The following is an 18,680-nucleotide window of genomic DNA, read 5'->3' on the forward strand; positions in this document are numbered from 1 at the left end:
TGTTCCCACCAGGTGAGGACAGGAATCGGGAATGTAGGTGCTCCGGCGAGCTTAGAGCTCAAGCTCCAAGCTGCTTTGTGATATTCTTGTTTAGTCCTGAGGATGGGCTTGCATTGACAGCTCTAACCTCTCTGGGAAAGTTTCATGTTGAAAGGCATATGGAAGGTGGGATGTTTTCCTCCGAATGTGGTGGAAACAGGCGCAGAGCCTTGAAGTTTGAGATTCATGCATCCTTTGGATTCCGTAGCTGGGGTGATATTGGGCAGAATGGCTCTCAGAGCTAAGGATCAAGGATTCTGTTCTCTTCTGTAGAATGATGAGAATTCCGGAGCAGGTTTTGGGAAGGAGGAGAGTGATGCGGTGAATGGCTGGAGGCTGGCCAGTTGGGAGCATAATTGGGTTTGGATTGTTGATTGGATGGCAGAGAGGATGTATGGCCTGTAGTGTGTTCTCGGTAAACACCTGTTGAAAGAATAAATGTTATTTATGGATCTGAAAAGTGCGTGTAGAAAGAAGGGGTGAAGATCCCATCCTAAGGACTCCAGAATGGTGTAGGAGCAGGCAGGCTCTTGCAGCTCTTTCTGTGGGGTTTGAGCAAAGGGGAACACGGAACAGTGATTTCATCCTCGGTAGACATCACGACAAAACTGGATGTGTGGTCTGGAAGCCAAGACCAGGAATAGAAGGGGTTGATTGCCCAGGAAAATGACAAAGAAAAGGACAAGAGGATCCAATTCGTGATTGGGAAGGAAGATAGAGGACGGAGCCAAGATCTGTGCCTAAGCTGAGGCACACAATCACTGCCTGAATAGAATTCATCTTTCCATGTCAGAGGGTGGGCAGCTGATGATGCTGACTGATTTTGTGAGAGGCACAAGAGGAGGTTGGAAACCAGCCAACTGATTGGAGTTCAACACCCAACTTCAGATCTTCCTGTTTTCCATGGCCAGCCAGTTGAGTTGATGAGAAAAGAACTCAACTCTATCTTTCTATCATTATTTTCAGACGACCAGGAGATTGAGAAGAGCCCCCTCCCCCCCAATATCAAGGGGCCTTGCTAATTCCTGGAGAGGTCAAGGTGACTTCTGTTACCTTTGTTTCCCCAGGCTGAGAAGAAAGCCAAGGTGATTGCAGTAATGAACGCTGTGGAAGAAAACCAGGGGTCTGGCGAGTCTCAGAAGGTGGAGGAGGCCAGCCCTCCCGCAGTGCAGCAGCCCACTGACCCTGCGTCCCCCACTGTGGCCACCACACCTGAGCCTGTGGGAGCCGACGCTGGGGATAAGAACGCCACCAAAGCAGCCGACGATGAGCCAGAGTACGAGGTGAGCGGCTCGCTTCTTCACCTGCCTCGTACAGCTCTTTCCCGGGTCCTTCCACTGCCAGCTCTTCCCGTCCTGCTCTCCTCTCTCCACCTGACCCCAGGCCTCTTCGCCTCCCCAGTCTCGCTCTGTCTCAGTCCGTTCAGATGGAGCTCCCTCCTGGCTGTCCTGACCCTCAGATGCCCAGGGCTGGGGTTGCCATGGGGGGATCAGGGTGGCAGGGCCTCGTGACCACCACGTAATGACTTCTGCTCCTTGGGGCTCCAGGACGGCCGGGGCTTTGGCATTGGGGAGCTGGTGTGGGGGAAACTTCGGGGCTTCTCCTGGTGGCCAGGCCGCATTGTGTCTTGGTGGATGACGGGCCGGAGCCGAGCAGCTGAAGGCACCCGCTGGGTCATGTGGTTCGGAGACGGCAAGTTCTCGGTGGTAAGTTGTGCAGTTTGCTGGTAGTCTCGAGGTGGGGGGCCGGGAGGCAGGGAAGGGATGGGTCTTGGCCCCAGGAGCTAGCTTTGGTGTTGGCTGGGGGCGAGGGCCAGAAGTAGGGTGAAAGAAGTGGTCTCGGAGAGTTGGTGCGCCTGCCAGGCTCTTGCCTTCTGGGGGCCCTTTCTCCAGAACTCCTTTCCTGCTTGCGTCAGGTCCTCCACCACACTTGGGCTGGACCTCTCCTTTGAGCATCATGTAATCATTGGTCGATGCATCTGGTCCTCTCAAGGACAGAGGCCGCCTCCTCCTGCGCCAGCACCTACCTGTTGCTAGGCACTCGGTGGGGGCTCGGGTGTGGCCGGAGCAGCAAGGGGGCATTGGTTGTCCCTCCAGGTGTGTGTCGAGAAGCTGATGCCACTGAGCTCGTTCTGCAGCGCTTTCCACCAGGCAACCTACAACAAGCAGCCCATGTACCGCAAAGCCATCTATGAGGTCTTGCAGGTGAGCGGCCCTCCGAGGCAGAGGGGGGCTTAGGCAGCAGGGAACCCTAGCTGGTCTAGAACCTGGAGGGCAGAGATTAGGGCCAGGCAGGGGGCCGCCTGAAAGGCCCTGGGGGAGGAACCATTTCTGCGCTCCCCTCCTCCAGCGTTCTCCTGCAGCCCTGCCCTGCCCCTTCTCCCAGCTCTTGCCTCAGGCCACCTTTGCTGTCCTCCGGCCTGTCCAGACCGCACTCCCCAACACGTCTTGCCCTCCAGGTGGCCAGTAGCCGTGCTGGGAAGCTGTTCCCAGCGTGCCACGACAGCGACGAGAGCGACACTGCCAAGGCCGTCGAGGTGCAGAACAAACAGATGATCGAATGGGCTCTCGGAGGGTTCCAGCCCTCTGGCCCCAAAGGCCTGGAGCCACCCGAAGGTAAATGCAGGTGCTCAGCCCGCCTTCTGGGCCCCCTGCCAGCCAGGCAGCTCCATGCCAGGGCTGGAAAAGCTTTGTCTAGAGCCGCCAACGCCTCCGTCAAGAGGCCTGGGGTAGGGAGAGGATTGTCCCTTTCCCTGGGGTTGGCGTAGGGACGGTGCTGCTCTGGGATGCAGAATAAGATGCTCCCATAGGCTTGCTGGCACTGGGGGGCTGGGAGCTAGAACAAGTTGGGGACCAGGCTACACCCCTTTGTAGGCAAAACAGAGGAGGGGAGGGCACCAGCACTGCTTGTCTCAGGTAACCACGATCTCGTCACCTGCTTTCCTTATCCAGAAGAGAAGAACCCTTACAAAGAAGTTTACACAGACATGTGGGTCGAACCCGAGGCAGCTGCCTATGCACCACCCCCACCAGCCAAAAAGCCCCGAAAGAGCACAACCGAGAAGCCCAAGGTCAAGGAGATCATTGACGAACGCACAAGAGGTAGTTGGCCCGACTGTGGAGAGAGCGGTGTGGCGAGGCTGGCATTCAGAGACGCGGTGTGGCCCCCGCGGCCCCCTCTGATGCTGGGCTCTCCTCCCCTCCGCAGAGCGGCTGGTGTACGAGGTGCGGCAGAAGTGCCGGAACATCGAGGGTGAGTCCGCGTGAGCACTGATCCCTGGGAGTTGTAGTCTGTGGCTCCCAGCCCAGGCAGGACGGCTTGGCCCAGGCAGAGTAGCATGGGTATTTAGAAAGGTTCTAACGTCACGGGACGTCAATACACAATCAGGGCCTCTGTCCTGCGTGTCCCGCCCTCAGCCTGCTTCACACACTTTGCTGTCATGACATGGGGTGGTCCTTAGGGTTTGGGACACTCCAGGGGATCAGAGAAGGGTGGCCTCTCAGGTTTGCTTGAAGCTGTGACCTTTTGGACTGTTACTTCTCCCCTTCTCTCATCCTGTGGTCATTAGAACATTCTGTGTCTGTCTCCTTTGGCCTGGCCTGGCCTGGCCAGCTTGGGGTCCTCAGGGCTGGAAAAGACAGGGCAGGAGCTCGAGACGCAAGGACAGCCCAGGGACTGGACTGTCTCCAGAGTCACCCAGGGTCAGGGCCTTCTTCTATTGGGCAGGCTCCTGTCCTCCATTTATGCCTTTCCTGGGCAGTAGGCGTTGTTGTTCTGAGAGCTAATGGGCACCGAGATTGGGGCCCAGGTGTCTCCCTGTTCCATGGGTGCCCTCCCAGACTCCTGTCTGCCCTCTTTCTGTGCTGTGGCTCCAACAGGCCCTTTTTTTTTTTTTCTGTAGCTTTTCTGGAGTGGGCCTTGGCCCAAGGTGGGAAGGGGCCCTTCGGTGGCATTCACTCTGCTTTCTCTGCTGTCCCTGCTTTCTAGACATTTGCATCTCTTGTGGGAGCCTCAATGTCACCCTGGAACACCCTCTCTTCGTCGGAGGAATGTGCCAAAACTGTAAGGTAGGGGCACACCCAGCAGGGACGTGGTTGAGGGCGACTCTGGGGCCCTGGCTGTCTGCAGCTTCTTGCCTCTTTGGGCTTCTAGTTGCCTGGGGCGGCGCCGACATTGACACTGCGGTTGGCTGTGGTCATAGAGTCCTGATAACAGACCCTTGGCCTTCAAAGTGTTGACTTGCCCTTATTTGTCCTCCCCGGAGAGATTCTTCCCCCTCTAACCCAATAGGGGTTCACAATGTCACAGTCCCTAGTGTGGGGGGAAGGAGAATGGGCTGGCGATGGATGTCCTTGGGGGCCCAGGAGAACAGTCCAGCACCGCAGCAGGGGACAAGGGGTGCGGTTTGCTCCCTGGCCTTGCCCTCGTGTCTCTCAGTTCCGTGCGCTGCCGTGGGTTGGGAGACCTGCTGTCTGCTGCTCAACGTGGGTTCACAGCCCGCCTTCGCCGTGGCCATCCTGGCGGCTGCCTGGTGCTCTCTGACCCTCCGCTCTGCTGTCTAGAACTGCTTCCTGGAGTGCGCGTACCAGTATGATGACGACGGCTACCAGTCCTACTGCACCATCTGCTGTGGGGGACGCGAGGTGCTCATGTGTGGGAACAACAACTGTTGCAGGTGAGGGTCCCCGCCCGGCCCGCGGCCCCTCAGCCGAGCTCCCCACTGCCCGGCCCTCGGCCCTGGCCGTGCTCCAGCCCTGCTACACTGGGCTTCCTTCCAGGTGCTTTTGTGTGGAGTGTGTGGATCTGTTGGTGGGGCCGGGGGCCGCCCAGGCGGCCATCAAGGAGGACCCCTGGAACTGCTACATGTGCGGGCACAAGGGCACCTACGGGCTGCTGCGGCGGCGGGACGACTGGCCCTCGCGGCTCCAGATGTTCTTCGCCAATAACCACGACCAGGAATTTGTGAGTGCTGGGCCTGGGGCGCCTCTTCCCACCCCGTCCCTGCCGGCCGGAGCCAGAGGGCAGGCTCGGCCAGAGCAAGAGTGCTTGGGCTGTCGAGGGGCCTGGGTGATGGGCGGGGGGGGGAGGCCCAGTGGGCTGGGGGGTCAGCCCCGCGTGCAGGCCTGCAGAATCCTCCTGGCCGTTCACCTGGCCTGTTGTGCTCGTGCCTAGGACCCACCGAAGGTTTACCCACCTGTCCCAGCCGAGAAGAGGAAGCCCATCCGGGTGCTGTCTCTATTTGACGGAATTGCTACAGGTGAGTGTGTTGCACCGACCCCAAGATGTGCCACCGTCCTGGTCCTGGGACGAGGAGGCTCTGTTTAAGGGACCGCGCGCGCGTAACTGGCAAAACAGAATGATCATTAACGTGACAGCTGTTAAAATATTACCCCACGAAGGAAACTTCTGTGTTCAATGAGAAGTAAAATCAGTGGTAAACCAGCATGTTTCTCCATGGGGGAGGCCCCCCAGCAGAGGACAGGGTGGTCGTTAGCCAGAGATTATTGAAGATTTTCACAAAGCCTCAAAGGACAGACTCGGCGACCAAAACAAAAACCCAGGCAGTTCTGTTGTGTGATGACTGTAACTCACAGTAAAAAAAAAAAAAAAAAAAAAACCACAAAACTATCAACAAGAGAGTCTAAAGAATATTTAAATCACCCATAATTCCATAATTAGCGTTTTGGTGTCTGTCCTTTTATCTTTTTTTTCTGTGAGTCTACGAATGTGTGTTTATATAATCATGCAGAGATAGATAAATAAAATGAAAGGATAGTAAAATGCACACCGTGTTGTAACTTGCCTTTTCATTTGCTACTGTGACTGCTTTTTCATGGTAACATGGCCATCTCTTATTTGAAAATACTTCCTAGGATTACATTGAGTAAAAATACCATTATTTATTTAACTAACCTTCTGTTGGGTTGTTTACTATTTTTTCTCTAGTATGAGTAGTCCTTGACAACATTCTTATACATACACGCACATCTACACACACATCATTATCTACTTGTAGGGGGTGCTGGGTCACTGTCTGAATATTTTTTTTCATGCGGTCCTTGACCTTGCCAGAGCAAGGTCCTAAAAGGTGCTACTGACCTCTGTCCATCTGCCATGCCCTTAGGCCGAGAGCTTCTCAGTTTTTTTTTTTTAATGTTTATTTATTTTGAGAAAGGGAGAACATGTGCCAGGGGGAGGGACAGATGGGGAGAGAATCCCAGGCAGGCAGGCTCCACCCCACAGACCAGGAGATCTTGACCTGATGTTTTTTTAATGTTTGTTTATTTTTAAGAGAGGGAGAGGGAGAGACAGAGTGCTAATGAAACAGAGGTACAGAGAGAGGAAGACCCAGAATCTGAAGCAGGTTCCAGGCACTGAGCAATCAGCCCAGAGCCCGATTTGGGGCTCGAACCCACGAACTGTGAGATCATGACCCGAGCCAAAGTCGGACGCCCAACCGACTAAGCCACCCAGGCGTCCTGGCTTCTCAGTTCTTCAGAAAGGAATAACCCACTTCAGAACTTGGGACCAGAGGGAGATGGACTGTCAGAGGGCCAGGGTGGGGTAGCATCTCAGGCCAGATGTTTATGTGCTGTTCGCAGCTCGGTGTTGATATTATGTAAATGTAGAGAAGTTAATTTACAGCCTTGGCTTCCCAGGCCAGAACCTTGAGGCCTTCTGAAACCACATCATGCCCCAGCAGGCCATAAAAGCTCCTTGGTGGGGAGGTCTGTGGGGCTGTGGGGATGGTGCTATTTCTCTCCGGAAGCCTCTCAGGGTCTCTTCTAATTGTTTCCTTGCCCTCCATTCAGCAGGCATTTGTGGAAAGATCATGGTAAGGAAGTGAGTGTAGTTTGCTCAGGAGGGAAACAAATGACACTCCTCTGTCCTGAAGACCATTTGCAACCCAAGGGCTGAATTAGAAATACACACTTGAAATGAGTCAGAGAGAGATGCAGAGTGTTAGGGGCTTCCGGGGGGCTGTGGGGTAGGAGGGTGTTAGTGAAAGCCTTTGAGAGCAGATGGCCTTTGTGTTGAGTCTTGGAGTCTGGGTAGAATTGCAGCAGGAGGCCATGATTGAGGGATGAGGAAGGACTGGTATATGCAGGATGTAGAAAGAGCAAAGAAACGGCCATCCGAAAAATTACCTGCTATTCTCTCTGGTCCTGAAAACCACCCATTGTCTGCTCTTGGCTGCCTTCTAAGTAGATCAAAGTATGCGTGACAAAGGTCCAGAAGGATCCTGCAGCTTACCAGGCGGGGTAGGGCTCAGGCCTGTTGCTGACCCATGGGTCCAGCTGGCCAGAGAGCCCCCTGCAAAGACCAGGGTGCTGGGAAGGAGACCCAGTGACCGTGCCTTTTGCTGGCTGGCACAGGGCTTCTGGTGCTGAAGGACTTGGGCATTCAGGTGGACCGCTACATCGCCTCCGAGGTGTGTGAGGACTCCATCACAGTGGGCATGGTGCGGCACCAGGGGAAGATCATGTACGTCGGGGACGTCCGCAGCGTCACACAGAAGCATGTATGTCAGTGCAGTGGGACCCGTCCCACCTTCTCTGCGTCCCCTGCACTTTGCTCCTGGGGGCAGCGGCAGACCCGTTACGTACTGTTCATTTGCTCTTTTCCTTTCTCCTTTTCCCCAGCCTCTTCGCTTCCATTTTCCTGTCTGGAGAGGAAGATGGGCAGCCCCCTGCCTAGCCTCAGGGCCTTTTTACCAGAGCACTTTGGTTCCATTTTTCTAATACTTTTGGCAACAGCTTTATCGGCCTCCATTTCTTGGAGGGGCTCTAGCAGGGTCTTGCCCAAGCAACCCATTGTCTTTCCAGTTATCTGTGTCTACCCCTGAACCTGCAGGCCCTCAGGGATCCCCAAGGGCATTTGGAGGGTGTTCCGATGCCCCAGATACCCTGCCCAAAGTGTGCAGAGCACAAAGTACCCTCCCATTCAGTCACCCAACCCCGGGCTGCCTTCTCTCCAAGTGGCTATTTTTCCTGTCAGAAGCCTGCTGTTTCCCTGCTGGCCTCAGAGATTATCCAGTTGATCCCCTTACTTTGTTTAGGAAGTTGAGCTCAGAGAGCCTCAGTGCCTTCCCCCTGGTGTACTGTGTGTGTGTTGGGGGCGGGGGGGGGGGTTGGCATAAATGTGGTAGGTAGATGTGAATATATGTAGCTAGCATAGCAAGCCGCTGGGTCTCCTCTCTCCCATGCCAAAGTGCTTTTGTTGCCAGGTTCACAGATAATTTCTTCCTTTCTGCCTCTGTCCCCGGACATCAGGCCATCACATTACCTTTATCCTCCCAGATCCAGGAGTGGGGCCCGTTCGATCTGGTGATTGGGGGCAGTCCTTGCAATGATCTCTCCATCGTCAACCCTGCCCGTAAAGGACTCTACGGTAGGTGCTGTGCTCACCCCTCCACCTTCTGAGCTGGTGCTTCCGCACGTAGGTTTCCTACTTGGATATTTCTGCCCTGGGACAGCTACTCCCAATGACCCTGTCCTCCCTTGCCCTCCCTGTGCCCGAGCCACACCACTGTCTCATGCAGACAGCCCCAGCTGATGGCTTTCTCTTCCGACCTCTCAGAGGGCACTGGCCGGCTCTTCTTTGAGTTCTACCGCCTCCTGCATGATGCGCGGCCCAAGGAGGGAGATGATCGCCCCTTCTTCTGGCTCTTTGAGAATGTGGTGGCCATGGGCGTTAGTGACAAGAGGGACATCTCGCGATTTCTCGAGGTATAGCCAGCAACCTTGGTTTGGCCAGCTCACTAATGGCTTCTACCTTGGACTGCTGCTTTATCCCTGTCTCATCTGCATTGTGGAGCTGGGGACTGGTGACTTCTGCTTTGCAAGGGGCCTGTTCGGGAAGCTCAGGGCTTCCCAAGTAGACAGGGAGGAAACCCTGGCAGAGGCCGACCCTGGAAAGAGCCTGTGGTCTCACTCTGAGAGGTAGTATGTGGGTGTGGGCCTCAGGGCTTGAAGGACTGTCCCTAAGTCAGGTGGGGTGCCAGACCCTAGAGTTGGGCTTCTGTGTGGTGTCTCACCGGGGGAACCTTTGAGACAGCCAGATCGATTTTTCCCCCGCCAGAATGGCTCGCCCTCACTCCCCACCACCATGACAGGTGCTCTGTGGCCCCTGGGAAGGAAAAAACATGGCTCCCCTGTGGGTCCCAGCTCAGCTCTGAGCCGGCTGGAGCCAGACACGCAAGATCTCTGTGGCCAGAGGCATTCTCGGGGTGGGTGGGCAGCCCGGGAGCTCGAGCCCACGCTCCCGCTTGGTGTTCTTATTTAAGCACAAACAAGTCTATGTCATTCATAATCTGGGCACAGTGAACACATCCACACTCACTGGAACTTGTACTCAGAACCTCTGGGTGAGCTAGAGGTATGTAGTCCAGTAGGGTAGCCATCAGCCACGCGTGGTATTTAAATGAACATTAAAATTCCTCAGTCGCTCTAGCCTCATTTCGAACACTCGTTAGCCACTTGGAGCTACTCCATTGAACAGTGCAGACAGAAAACATTTCCATCATCACAGGGTGTTCAGTTGGACCGCAGTGGTCTAGAATGTTCTAGCGAGAGCATGTAGAATGTGGCCGGGTTCCATTCTGGCTTTTCCTAGAGGCTTCAGGCTGTCCCGCTGTGTGGCTTCCTGAGGGAGCACCTTTGAGGCTGTAAGACTGAAACTAGCAAAATTTCCTGGCGCACTCTCGTTTTCCCCCGTCGCTCATCTTTAATCTTTCTCCTGTTTTGTAGTCCAACCCTGTGATGATTGATGCCAAAGAAGTGTCAGCTGCACACAGGGCCCGCTACTTCTGGGGGAACCTTCCTGGTATGAACAGGTTGGTGAGAGCACCCGGGCCTGGGGTGGCTGAGGGTTGGTGTCTGTGGGCAGCTCAGCCCGAGGAGGAGGAGGTCACGGAGGCGCCCTCGTGGGCAGCCTCCCCGCCGACCAGCTTGCTGCTCTGCCATGTTTTCCTCTGTTCCCTTCTCCCTGCGGGAGGAGGGGAGTCAGGGCGTAGAAAATATTTGCCTGAGAAACCAGAAGCTAATGGCTGAAATAAGACCTTTGAAAGTGCCCTCTGTGCACCAAAGGAGAATTCCCGTGCTTCTCAGTTATACAGTTGGCGCTCCCACACTGGCGACAGAGCTAGACCCCACTTGTCCTTAGTCTCTGGAGGTGAAGCTTTGGAGGGTGGGCTTGGGATGGAAAGGAGTGGTGCCCACACCTGGGCCATACCTGGTCGAGGAGAGGGAATCTCGAAGCAACGCCGTACAGCTCAGAGGGTCCTGCTTTGCTTCTTATCCGCACACTTTGTTAGCTTCAGGTCCTTTGTTGGAAGGATGCTCTTTATTTAGTTTACATAGGTAGAGATTTTATGTCCAGATGTTCATGAAGGCTACTTCATTTCTTCAGTGGAATCAATGCTTTATAAAAAGGCCTACAAGGAGAAAGAAATTCTGGTGTAGAGTCTTGTTTCAGAGCAGAGTGAGAGCCACTCAATCTAGATAGCTGTTATTATGTAGGGAAATATTTTCCAGAATGTTCTAAGAGTGGATTATAAACCTCGCTATATCTATAAATCGGAAACATCGTCTAATCTGGCCTCAGTCTTCTCTCCCTTTCAGCCATTAGCGTCAAGTTGTAGGAACATCCCTAGTCTCCTCCCATTTAGCAAAACTTCTGTCTTTTGTGAGGGCTTATTGACAGGGAGGAGATGGGTCACAGTGATAGCAGCTTGGCCTGAACGGTTTCAGCGCCCTCCTGCTGCCCGGGAGGGGACACGGGATCACGCAGTCCTGTATTTCATGGAGCCACTAACTCAGTGTCTCCTCACAGACCTTGGTCCTGTTGTTATTCGCATTTGCTTCTTCTGACTCTAAAATTCTAGAACTCTGAGCTTCAAGGAGGAGCAGAGGTACCACAAGGGACCAAATAGAGCGTGTGTGTGCCTAAACAGGGTGGAGGCTGGAGGCGTCCGCTCAGGCCGTGGGTCCCTGTGGGTCCTACACCGAGACGGTGGACTGCCATGGAAACCTTCATTAAGTCTTCCGAAAGGTCAGAAAAGGTCAGCACCCAGGCGACGTTCAGTGATCCGCTTTGCCCTGTCAGCAGTGAGTGACACACTGAGCATCACACAATGTTAGTTTTCTGGGGACTGTGCAGAACGGAGGCCTTTTTAATGGCAGATTTAAGGCGCGCGCCTCGATGAATTTCATCAGTGTACGCACCCCTGGAGACCGTCACCATAGTCGCGATACAGAGCCTTTGGTCACCCCCCAGAGCTTGACAGATACTTTGGAAAGCTCAGAATGTTTTAAGATAACTAATAAGAACAATTGGGTTTTCCTTCTTCTGGGCAGGTGTCATCTGCTTATTTGTAGATTGAGACCACTGTGGAATTTACCTTTAAGGACGAACGCTTGCTGGACTGTGCGTGGATGGCTGCAGTGTGTGCGCCTATGTTTTGGGGGTTACAATGTGTGTGGGTGACACTGGCCCTCTTTTCCTTCTCTGAGTGAGTCATTGCCGCCAGGCGCATTCCCTGCTGCTGTCCTGGTCTCTGTCGTTACCTTCTCTTTCTGCTTCCTAGGCCGTTGGCATCCACTGTGAATGATAAGCTGGAGCTGCAGGAATGCCTGGAGCACGGCAGAATAGCCAAGGTTAGCAAACACCCCCCCACGTCCCCCATGCCAAACCCCTCTGCTGAGGGGCAGGGAGATGGGCAGAGAGGGCGGGGTGAGCGGGAGCAGTCTTCATGTGTCCCCAGCTAGTGTGGAGAACACACTTTAAGAGGTGGCATGGGGTCCGTGCAGCCAGTCGGCCAGAGGCGAGGGCCAGGGGGGACAGCCTGGAGAGCAAGGAGAAAGATCGGAAGTCCTTCCTGGTCTTCGGCCCATCCTCTGTCAAGCATCGCCCACTGGTCCTAAGGGGAGCAGACATTCTCGTTGAGAAGTCTTTGCCGGAGTCCCTGGATCTGCTAGGGCTTTTAAGTTCTTTGGCCAGGCCCTTTCACACGAGACTTCAGGGACAGCACACTCTCCTGTGATGCGGAAGCTGCATCTCTCTCTGCAGAGATGTCCCGGAGTGAGTGTACCTGGTGTCAGGGCCCATGAGAGCAGGTGCCAACAGTTACCAACGCTCTGCAGGCAGCCCAGAGGTGTCTGTGAGCTCCTGAGTCATTTGGCTTCCATTCGCCTGCACGTCACCTCACGTGTGCAAGCACCAGTTCTTAGAAGACTTAGGAAGTTCAGTCTTCAGCTCAAGCTGCTGCCTCCAAGGCCTTGGCCAGTGAGACTGGACTAAGGATGGCCGGGTGACCTCAAAGAAGGATGAAGAGCAGGTGCTCACGGAGGAGCCTCACCCCGGCCTCCGGAACAGACCAGGCCTCGTCACTGTTGGACGCCGCCAGTCCCGGCCAGTGCCCGGCACATGTGTTAGACGCACAGCCAGCGAATGAGTGCTCACTCTTCTTTTCCTCTCCTTGTTTCTAGTTCAGCAAAGTGAGGACCATTACTACTAGGTCGAACTCCATAAAGCAGGGCAAAGACCAGCATTTCCCCGTCTTCATGAATGAGAAAGAGGACATCTTATGGTGCACTGAAATGGAAAGGTAGTACCGAGGCCGGGTGCTGGTGTCGGGTGGGGGCGGGTGCGATGGCAGCTGTCGGTGAGGGAGGAGGGATCTCTCGGTCCTCCCAAGTATTTCCTGACAGGGCAGGTTCCTGGGGAAGACTCCTGTGCATCATAGCGTTGGTCACACAGGGTAAGAGGGGTCTAGGAATTAGGTCATGGTGCCTTGGCTCCCGGAGGTCCTTGCTCAGACTCCTCCTAAACTACAGGATCTTCCTCTACTTGTGCTGCTCATTGTAGGTGCTTTGCAAACCAGGGCAGCACAGGACCAGGCGGGCCTCACAGCCTCATAACTCTGATCTGGTACAAACCAGACTCCCGGGCTAGATTGATTACCTGCTCAGGGTCAGTGTAACTGCAGCTGAGCCACAGACACCATTTACACGAATGACCAGAACAAACGGGAACTTGCTGCTTCTCAAGTCAGGCAGGAGTTCAACTCCTTTGTAGAGTCTTTGCTTTTGTGGGGAAGATACTAAGGGGGTGTGTGTTTATTTACTCAAATGTTTATTTTTTATTATTTTTGAGAGAGAGAGAGAGAGAGGAGAGGGTGCGTGGGTGTGCACGTGAGCAGGGGAGGGGCAAAGAGAGCTGGAGACACAGAATCCGAAGCAGGCTCCAGGCTCTGAGCCAGCAGCACACAGCCTGAGGCCGGGCTCGAACTCACGAACCACGAGATCATCAACTGAGCCAGCCAGGGGCACCTCGGGATGTTATTTATTAGGCATAGACTTTGATACCCACTGAATCTCCATCTCAGGCGAGGCATAACCCGACCAGGTGTGTTTTTTCACAAACACTAACTTTGTTTCTACTGGGTGGTGACTCCTGGGCAGCAGGGGCCTGAGTCTCGATGGGTGATGACAACGGGCAGAGGACTGAGCAGAGTCACGCGCGCCTGCGCTCACCCCCGCCCTCTCTGCCTTCTCTCCCCAGGGTGTTCGGCTTCCCTGTCCACTATACCGACGTCTCCAACATGAGCCGCTTGGCGAGGCAGAGACTGCTGGGCCGGTCATGGAGTGTGCCGGTCATCCGCCACCTCTTCGCTCCGCTGAAGGAATATTTTGCTTGTGTGTAAGGGACATGAGGGCAAACCGAGGTAGTGACACAAAGTTAAACAAACAAACAAAAAACACAAAACACAACAAAACACCAACAACATGAGGATGGAGAGAAGTATCAGCACCCAGAAGAGAAAAAGGAATTTAAAACAAAAACCACAGAGGCGGAAATACCGGAGGGCTTTGCCTTGCAAAAAGGGTTGGACATCATCTCCTGATTTTTCAATGTTAATCTTCAGTCCTATTTAAAAACAAAACTAAGCTCTCTGCCCCCCCCCCTTTTTTTTTGGTCAAACCTTTTGTTTTCTACTCTTTTCAGAGGGGTTTTCTGTTTGTTTGGGTTTTTGTTTCTTGCTGTGACTGAAACAAGAGGGTTTATTGCAGCAAAAATCAGTAACAAGAAATAGTAACAATACCTTGCAGAGGAAGGATGGGAGAGAAGGATAAAAGGAAATTCTATAGAAATCTATATATTGGCATTTTTTTTTTTTTTACTATATATCTTTTTTTTTGTTGTTGTCTCTAGCCTGATCAGATAGGAGCACAAGCAGGGGACAGAAAACAGTGACACTCAGCGGCAGAATTCCCTCCCAGCCACTGAGCTGTGTTGCCAGCACCATTCCTGGTCATGCAAAAACAGAACCCAGCTAGCAGCAGGGAGACAGAACACACAAGACCCTTTTATACAGTATTTCAGGTGCCTACCACACAGGAAACCTTGAAGAAAATCAGTTTCTAGAAGCCGCTGTTACCTCTTGTTTACAGTTTATATATATATGATAGATATGAGATATATATATAAAAGGTACTGTTAAACTACTGTACAACCCGACTTCATAATGGTGCTTTAAAACAGCGAGATGAGTAAAAACATCAGCTTCCGCATTGCCTTATGTGCAAAGGGTTTTAACCGAGGATGGAGGAGGGAGGCAGCTTGAAGGTGAATCATTAGCCATGGTGGGCTTTCCCCGTGGTCTTTAACGAGGTGAAGGAGGAGAATTTGGGAACCGCGTTCTCCCGCTTCTCCCTGCCAAAAAGGGGGGTGAGACGAGGTGGTCGGCCCGTGGAAAGCTAAGAGTGGGATTCATCCAGGCTCACGCAATAACCTTTTGATTTTTTTTCAAAAAGGAGACTCCCTCGGCAAGATGGCAGGATAAGGGTCTTCATTCCCAATTTCTCACATTAGCCGATTCGAGGGCTCCTTGTGGTGGGATCAGAAATAATCCAGAGTGTGGGCAAGTGACAGTTAAACCCCACCTGGAGCAAATAAAAAAACATACAAAACGTACTGGTGCTTTCCTGTCTAAGTCGCCTTTTGTGTGTTCTTTTATGAGGCCCTCACCATCCACCCTCTGTGCACAAGGCGGCTTCTGGCCCCTGGAATGTGATGTTTTTGGTCATCTCCAAAGGCTGCAGTTTTATACTGGGAGGCTGATGACACCTTTTGTTATAATTATTCTTATGGTTCTGGTTATAATTATGTTTGCTTTCAGATTTTCTTTGAGAAAACAAAAACCCAACCCCCCCTCCCTTTCGGTTTCAAACCAAGGTGCGGGGAGCAGGGTGCTTCTGAGTTAGCGGTGGCCCTGGTGCCCTGGCTCCTCACCCCTCGGGCCAGGTGGGCCACCGGGCGCAGCGACAGCTGGGCGGCCAGAGGAGTCCCCGAGGCCGGCCTTCCGGGCGCGTCCCTCTTCTCTTCTCCCCTCCTCTTGAGTCCCGGGTGTCAGGGCTGGTGGGAGGGCCGGGCCATCTCTCTCCTCGTGTGTATGGTTGGAGTGGTGTGTATTTCTTTTCTAGTACTTGGTCTGATGGTAGCTGGGCTCTCTGTTGGAGCCGGCAGCACCTGGAGCCCCTGAGCGCACTGGCACCTCCTACCGCGGCGGGCAGCCTGGCGTTGGCGGTAGGCAGGGACAGCATCGGTGGCTCCTGGGTGAGGGCCCAATAGGCAGATGCTTGCCTGGATAGATGGGGTGTAGATATGTGGCATATAGAGATATATATTTTATAATGGGAGGGGGGATGGCACCTCCTGGGACTGGCGGGGCTGGGAGGTGTGCTGTGAAGCACATGGTCCCAAGTTCGCATCCCTAGAAAGATAGGGCCTACGGTGATAGGCACTATATAAATACATAGAGAGGGTCACATATAAGAAATATTATGTAGTGGGGAGCAGGGCAGGGGGGCTCAGGACGCTGGGCCTCGGTCCCACTGCAGACAAGCCCCACGCCAATCAATCAATCCCACACGCATACACAGGAACAGATTTGTACCGATTCAGAATGGACGCGTGCTGCGTGTACGCACACACACACACACACACGCTCGCTCACACACACACACACACACACACACACACAGCCAGGGGGCTCCCAGCGCTCTTCTCCCCAGATTCAGGACTCCGTGGCGTCGGCCCTGCAGCTCTTTACCTCTGTTGCCCTGATTGCAGGTAGATTGTCAATCCCAGAAGTTGCTAGGTGCTGAAGGCAGGAAAAGGAGGAGGTTTTATTTTCGCAGGTGCTCTCCTCTAGCAGGTAGCGTTCTATCTCTTTTGCCCCTGGTGATGTCAAAAGATTCTTCTGTTAGCAACCTGTGATACTGACCTGCAACTCTAGGCACCAGTAAAGTCAGCCCTCGACTCCCCCTACCTATTCTCCCCCAACCAAAATAAAATTGACAACCAGGTCTGTCTTGGCCAAGGGGGCTTCCATTGGAAAAAAAAAAAATGGGACAGTGAAACTCATCTTTGGAGTAAAGCAAATTAATAATTGGTGACAAAATGAAACCAAGGCTTTGAATCCCTTGCTCATTGTTCAGGAGTAAGCGCTCGGCTGGTGGCCGCGGCCTCCCACTCCTTTTAGAGGTGCTTGGTCCTGGGCCTCAGGCTTCTCAATTTCTTGTCAGATTGGTTTTTAAAAATCACAGCCAGTTGCTTCCTGCCAGCTCTGTTGATTCTGTGACTTGATGGCAGGTGGTGATGGTGGGGCCCCCATGGGGCTAGAGCAGCTAGGAGGGGGGGATCCCTCCGCCTCTCCCTCGTTGGAATCCCTGTACTAAATCGTGGTGCTTGCCCCATCCCCCCACCTCCTCCAGCTGTTCCCCCCCCCCTCCAGCCGGGCTCCATCCTCCGGGCCTGGAGTTCACCAGCACCACTCCAGGAGGGCTGTGGGGAGGAGGGCTGCCTCAGGCAGTCCAAGGTGCTCCCTCCCCCAACTGGCCAACACTAAGGTCTTTGCAGTCCCCAGTGTCAGGACCCGCAGGACCGTCTCTTCCTGGGCCTTTCCTTTGCAAACACTTTCCAGCTCTCCTGGCCCTCCTAGGTGTTTTGTCCACTGCTTACATGAAGGAGTTTGCCTTTCCCAATGGCCCAGGCTCCACCCAGGCGGTCAGTATGGGGAAGAAACTTGGCAGCCATATGGCAAAGCCTGAGGGCTTAGTGTGGGCCGGCCAGCTTGTTCGGAGGCCTGGTGTTTGCAGGTGGTAACTTAGGAGGGCTTGCTCCTCCTGGTCTAGCAACCTGACCAGGCCCCAGAATGGGCTGGACGACAGTTAACAATCACCAGCTTTTCTTCCGGCCAGGGCGTGGGCTTGGTCCCACTGTAGAATTTGGGAGGGGGCAGGAGACCTCGGGGATGTGCCCTCCTGGCCATGCCAGTTGCTCTCAACAGTCTACTTCCAGTCCCGTCAAGGACGCTTCCGGGGATGTGTATCTGGTCGCCTTCTAAGGGAGGGCTGTGCTTTGGCTGAGGCAGGGTCATGCGAGGATTCAGGCGGGATTGTTAACACTTGCTGTGGGCAAAGCTGAGGGTAGAGGCACCGAGCAGGAGACACCAGGAAAGCCTATGGAAAATTCTGGAATACGTCCCCAGGGTGATCTTGTTTCTAGTGAAATTTACGCCTGGAAACCAGGGCTTCTAGGGACTGCAGAGGGTGCCTCCCCATTTGTTGCAGGTGCCAAGTAGAAGGTGGTGCCAAAGCAATTGGTGGCTTTTGTCTGGGGGAGGTAGCCGGGTGGCGTGTGCCCCGGTCACAGAGCCCTCTGTCGCCTGTCTCAGGAGGAGGTGAGTCTCCCAGCAGGTGGCTGCTGAGCCCTGTGGGCCACAAGCTGGCTAGTGCTAAGCCCACAGGGAAGGGGCTGACTAGAGAACAGGAGACCCAGGGAGCAGCAGGTGAGGACCCAGCAGGGAGGGGCCTCGGGGTCAGCACGTGCCGACACAGTGCGTTCCTATCTGTTTTTCTCTCTAGACCCCAGAACCTTCCTGCTATTGAACACTCTTCTAGAAAGCAAACTTCCCCCAAAGAGCTTCCAGGACCTCTTAGCTTTTGAGACAGGTCTGGGAATGGTTGACGGGTGGAGATGCACCCGGGACTCTTGGTGAGTCGTTAGGGTGCCGCCTGGGACAGCAGGGAAGGCTGCTGGACCTTGAACCTGGCTAGTGAGGCCCGGCCCCCCCCTCCCCTCTTTGCTGGCAGCTCCCGGAAGGCCTAGATGGGAATACCCACCACGTCCCGCACAGGGAAGTCTGTGGCAGGAGCAAGGGAAGGCACGTTTTGGTGAAGCCAGCTGGGAAACAGTCCGAGGGAAAACTGCCGTCCATAGTCTTGACGTGTCCGGTGATCTAAGGATGTGTAAAGTACATTTCGGAGGAGGTTCTGAATTGCCGTCGCTGCTCTCAGCCTGGCCAGCACTGCTGTGGCTCTGGGGTCTTTCAGAGGAGTCGTTTTCAGGAAGCTGGCAGGATCCCCGCTGTGGGGTGAGGGCTGTGGGACACTGATCTGAAGGGAGCTGTGGTTTCCTTTGGTCAGGGGACCAGCAGACCCAGGATTCTGGCGAGAACTGTTCTTATCCCAGGAGGTGAGGAATCTGAATTTGTCTCCAGGCATTTGTCTCCTCTGCTTGCTCCCAGGGCTTGTGATTCGAGGTGACACCCGAGGTGACACCCGAGTTGTCCTTGG

The 18,680-nt window shown here is 54.2% G+C and overlaps 1 protein-coding gene across 7 annotated transcripts in view; it reads left to right on the forward strand.

Moving 5' to 3' along the window:
- The window catches only part of DNMT3A (DNA methyltransferase 3 alpha), a 98,738-nt gene extending 83,723 nt beyond the window's left edge, over positions 1–15,015 (forward strand). For all 7 annotated transcript variants that reach the window (XM_029938181.1, XM_029938178.1, XM_029938182.1 and 4 more), the window contains 17 exons: positions 1,107–1,322; positions 1,587–1,745; positions 2,136–2,243; positions 2,498–2,654; positions 2,991–3,140; positions 3,247–3,291; positions 4,027–4,106; positions 4,602–4,714; positions 4,818–5,001; positions 5,212–5,296; positions 7,416–7,561; positions 8,340–8,430; positions 8,620–8,768; positions 9,789–9,874; positions 11,627–11,696; positions 12,528–12,646; positions 13,603–15,015. In XM_029938181.1, coding sequence (XP_029794041.1) covers positions 1,107–1,322; positions 1,587–1,745; positions 2,136–2,243; positions 2,498–2,654; positions 2,991–3,140; positions 3,247–3,291; positions 4,027–4,106; positions 4,602–4,714; positions 4,818–5,001; positions 5,212–5,296; positions 7,416–7,561; positions 8,340–8,430; positions 8,620–8,768; positions 9,789–9,874; positions 11,627–11,696; positions 12,528–12,646; positions 13,603–13,744 — 2,100 coding nt within the window. In that variant the 3' untranslated portion in view covers positions 13,745–15,015. The remainder of the gene's footprint in view (positions 1–1,106; positions 1,323–1,586; positions 1,746–2,135; positions 2,244–2,497; positions 2,655–2,990; positions 3,141–3,246; positions 3,292–4,026; positions 4,107–4,601; positions 4,715–4,817; positions 5,002–5,211; positions 5,297–7,415; positions 7,562–8,339; positions 8,431–8,619; positions 8,769–9,788; positions 9,875–11,626; positions 11,697–12,527; positions 12,647–13,602) is intronic.
- Positions 15,016–18,680: the final 3,665 nt, after the last annotated feature.

The sequence above is a fragment of the Suricata suricatta genome, chromosome 4 (assembly GCF_006229205.1).
Source record: "Suricata suricatta isolate VVHF042 chromosome 4, meerkat_22Aug2017_6uvM2_HiC, whole genome shotgun sequence".
NCBI lineage: Eukaryota > Metazoa > Chordata > Mammalia > Carnivora > Herpestidae > Suricata > Suricata suricatta.